General features: G+C 37.7%; 1 protein-coding gene across 1 annotated transcript; it reads left to right on the top strand.

Annotated features, from left to right (window-relative positions):
* The first annotated feature begins 755 nt into the window (after positions 1 to 755).
* LOC111375542 (histone H1-like) lies at positions 756 to 2,133 on the top strand. The gene is made up of 2 exons (XM_022998380.1): positions 756 to 1,076; positions 1,172 to 2,133. The coding sequence occupies exons 1-2, from the start codon at positions 897 to 899 to the stop codon at positions 1,868 to 1,870; spliced, it is 879 nt and encodes a 292-aa protein (XP_022854148.1). The 5' UTR covers positions 756 to 896; the 3' UTR covers positions 1,871 to 2,133.
* The last annotated feature ends 2,049 nt before the right edge of the window (positions 2,134 to 4,182 follow it).

The raw sequence follows: 4,182 nt of genomic DNA, 5'->3' as shown, positions 1-4,182 counted from the left end.
TGTTTTAACTTACTAGTTCACCGTACAACTAATGCACACAGCTTTAAAAACATTCTATTTGTCATCCACTTCATGTAGTTAATGATGTCATTTACCAAACACTTATTTGATTACGAAGCATCATATTTGTTTTAGTTGAAACCAAATCTCTGAAATAAAATGTTTGCATGACCTAATATAAATTGATGCACAACTATTTCCAATATGTTCATCTTCAATGCGATCGTAACTTATATTTTTCTATCCAAACATGATCCGATTCATACAATTCTTGATTGTACGGACTCGTTTGTTAACCTACTATCATTTCCAATCTTAAAAATGACATTCGATCCCAAGAATCATCAGAAAATTCTACAAAAGCACAATATGCTCCATGAAAAGCGTTATCTTGACCACTTTAGCTTTAAAACATAATATCTCCCAAACTGCTAATCCAAAGATCTCAAATGAATACTCTCCAGAAAGCTTATGAAATTACCTACACAATAAAAAAAAATTCACTCAATTCCATGAAGTGCATCTCAAGTTATTCCTGGATCAATCAAGCACAAAAACACACCTTTGGTAGCAGAAAACAGCCAACTTTGCTGCATTCCAATCCATATCCTACTCATTTATTGCACACAACTGTAGATTAAATCTCAATCCAACGGCCGAAATTTAAAATTTTGCAAAAGCCTGGATCCGCGTCAAGGGCCTCTTTACCAATCAGGCTATAGCGTTTGGATATTAGCTCTCTAACGCTTACTATATAAATCCACCCCATTTCTTACCCAACGCTCAAAATTCTCTAGGAACTCAGTATAATAGATCCATATTATACGATTTTCTCAAGATCCCACTTTATTTTCGGAACCCTAGTCCCAGTTTTCTGATACTGGAAATAATTCTTTATGGCCGCCACTGAAGAACCAGTTGTCCTCGTCGACCCTGTGGCCGAGTCGGCCGCTGCTGAACAAGGCGTGGAAGAGAATCCACCGGCCAATCCTACCAAGCCCAAGAAAGAATCCAAGCCGAAGAAACCTGCTGCATCCAAAAAGCACAATTCTCCATCTCATCCTCCTTACTTTGAGGTATTGAATTAAGATTCATTTTTGTTTGATTTTACGGGTTTTTGATTTTTTGTGAAATGGGATCTGAAATTCTGGTGAATTTTGTGTGCATGCAGATGATTCAAGAGGCGATCGTGTCGTTGAAGGAGAGAACTGGATCCAGTCAACATGCGATTCAGAAGTTTGTTGAGGACAAGCAGAAGAATCTGCCGGCTAACTTTAGGAAGCTTTTACTGTTTCACTTGAAGAAGCTTGTGGCTTCTGAAAAGCTGGTTAAGGTCAAGAACTCATACAAGCTTCCACCGGCTCGTTCGTCTTCTTCAAAATCTACTGCTCTAGCTAAGAAGAAGCCGGCTCCTGCTGCCAAGCCCAAGGTTGCCACCAGCAAAACCACTAAGGAGAAGAAGGCTGCTCCTTCCAAGGCGAAAGCCAAGCCAAAGGCAGCTCCTTCCAAATCCAAGGCAGCTGCCAAGGCTAAACCTGCTGCCAAGTCTAAGCCAGCTGCCAAATCCAAGCCGGTTGCAAAGCCTAAGGCGGCTGTGCCGGCTAAGTCAAAGCCAGCCTCCAAAAGGAAGGCCCCAGAGAAACCCAAAGCTGAGAAGAAGCCGCTTGCGAAGGCAGCAAGGACATCAACAAGGACAACTCCAGGGAAGAAGGCGGCTCCGGTGCCTCCAAAGAAAGCAGCAACTCCTAAGAAGGCGGCTCCGGCAGCAAGGAAGGCCCCAACAGTGAGGAAGGCTCCGGCTAAGGGCATGAAGCGAACTGTGAAGTCTCCGGCGAAGAAAGCAGCCCCTGCAAAGAAGGGGAAGAAGTGAGAATTAGGGAGAGGGCCTCTTTGAAAGAGTTGTTTGTTTGCAGGGATAGTTTTGTAAATTTATCTTGGATCCTTTGTAGTGGGTGTATTTGCATCTTTAGCCCACAGAATATCATAGAATTATCTCCCCCCTTTCATATAAATTTTTTAGAGTTGTTTTTAATTGATTTTTAGGTTTAAGGGATTTGAAACAGTGCTCAGTTGTACTTACATGTTCAAATCTATTATGAAATGAATGAGTAGAGTTCTCTAATTTTATGCTCACACTAGCGATTTTCTTTTCCGGCTTAATCTTTAGGGTTTTGATTCGTACAGTATTTTACACGCAAGCTTTGGGTTTACTGATGGCTGGCGATGCACGTTAATGACGAGGTGGGGAAGTCGGTGGAATTTAACGTGGTGTGCACCGAGCGTAAATTAGTATGTGGCGTCATTTGCAATCCTAACGTTGATGGTGTGAATCAGAACCATTTACTGTGTGCAAGACACGTATTTTCTGCGCATCATCTCTTGGTGAACTCTAGACTGTTTCTACTTCAATTCTGTATACTTTTATATGTTCTCGACTTTGGCTTCAACAAACTCCCAAAAAGCTTACGCATTGATCAATTAGCTTTATATATTTATGCACATATGTATAAGGATTCATGTATTTTTATATATGAATTGCATGTAATTCTGTATCGGAATAGATTAATATGAAAACAATTTTCAGCGGCTATAGAAATCGAATGTTGTGGTAACTCTGAAGTTTTTAAGAATCAATTCGGAGTTTCGTGTACCTTTTGATGTTCACATTTTATATGCAATTGAAGAGCATTATGAATCTATGATATGATGATTGATCAACTTCCTCTTGATAGCCATTTTTAGTTACTTGTGCAAAGTGTTCGGGTAGTTTTTTGTGAGAGCTGTAAGCACTTTCACCATAACTATTATTTTGTGGTGCATAAATACTGCAGATAGCGTGGATGTCAGGCTGTTCAACACATTTTTGAATGTGGCTTTTACATTTAACTAGGTGATTGATGAAGCTATATCCGACAACAAAGTTAAATGGTAAATTGTGCCGTGCTATTTCATTAATAATATTGACGCTACTATTAAGATTGGCGATTATTACACTGGCGTTAGTGCATCCTTTAAACCTGGGGCTATGTTAATTGATTGACATAGATTCCTAACTGCAAGATATTGATGAATTTTCCATGATGGGATTTATTGTCATTCTTGTAAAACAATTGGCAAAATCTAAATTTAGATTCATTGCAATGGTTGGAGAAATTTATTGGAGTCGGAGAGATGATTTATAGACATACATTAACAGTTTATCATTTTTCGTTAGTGTCTGGACTAAAGAAGCGCAGATTTCCTGGAGTAACATTTTTTGTTTTTTTTTTTTTCATTTTACAAGGTCACTAAGATGTATAAAAGCATTTCCCTTTTCCTTCTTCAGGATCAGGTGAATGATTCCTTGTAAGCAGTTCCATCTCTTCTTGAAACATGTGCCATGTTTGTTGATATCTGAAGTATCTTATAATTCATCTGCAATGCTTATATACTTTTTAAGTTTCTTCATTTGGATGACATTCCAACCAGGTTTCTGCTCTCTTGTTTACACCTCTCGGATAACAGTGACCGTGTGATCTTGGGCATCCTGCATTTTACTTTATTGTTCATGATAAGAACATCGAAAAACAACAGAAGAGTTGTTTCATTTTCCAGTTATTTCTTCAATTAGGAAAACGGAAGATGAATAATAATTCTAGGCTCTAAAGCTCTTCCTAAATATTTGGATGACATCGTGAATCTTTTTTCTCCTTACGATTCAATTTTTATTGCTAGTTCCACTGGAAGATTTCATGCAACCATAATTGTTCATGTTTATATGTCTCCCTCTTTTAACATTTTGTACTGATAGCATGTTACTTTTGTTTAAAGTCTATGCAAGACATGTCCTAACCATCCAAGTTGTTTTTCACTTCATTTTCCTGAAAAACTCTTGCCATCACCACTTGGTGGTGGGTATTCACATTTGTTATTCACTCTAGCATAACATACATCCATCTTAATATCCCAATTTCTATACGTTTATTTTATAGATATTTTTTCATCTTAATATCCCAATTTCTAGTACGTTTATTTTATAGATATTTTGTCCTTTAGTAGCTCATTTGTTATTCGCTCTAGCATAACATACATCCATCTTAATATCCCAATTTCTATTTCCTTTATTTTATAGATATTTTTCCATCTTAATATCCCAATTTCTAGTATGTTTATTTTATAGATATTTTGTCCTTTAGTAGCTCA

Source organism: Olea europaea, unplaced genomic scaffold, assembly GCF_002742605.1.
Source record: "Olea europaea var. sylvestris unplaced genomic scaffold, O_europaea_v1 scaffold1388, whole genome shotgun sequence".
Lineage (NCBI taxonomy): Eukaryota > Viridiplantae > Streptophyta > Magnoliopsida > Lamiales > Oleaceae > Olea > Olea europaea.
The sequence above is the reverse complement of the archived record's forward strand: the minus strand, read 5'-3'. Positions and strand labels throughout refer to the sequence as shown.

Excerpts from the sequence above, each read along its gene's own strand:
- LOC111375542 (XM_022998380.1), top strand. The coding sequence starts at position 897 with ATGGCCGCCACTGAAGAACCAGTTGTCCTCGTCGACCCTGTGGCCGAG. Across the intron at positions 1,077-1,171 it reads CTCATCCTCCTTACTTTGAG|ATGATTCAAGAGGCGATCGT; the intron begins GTATTGAATTAA and ends GTGTGCATGCAG.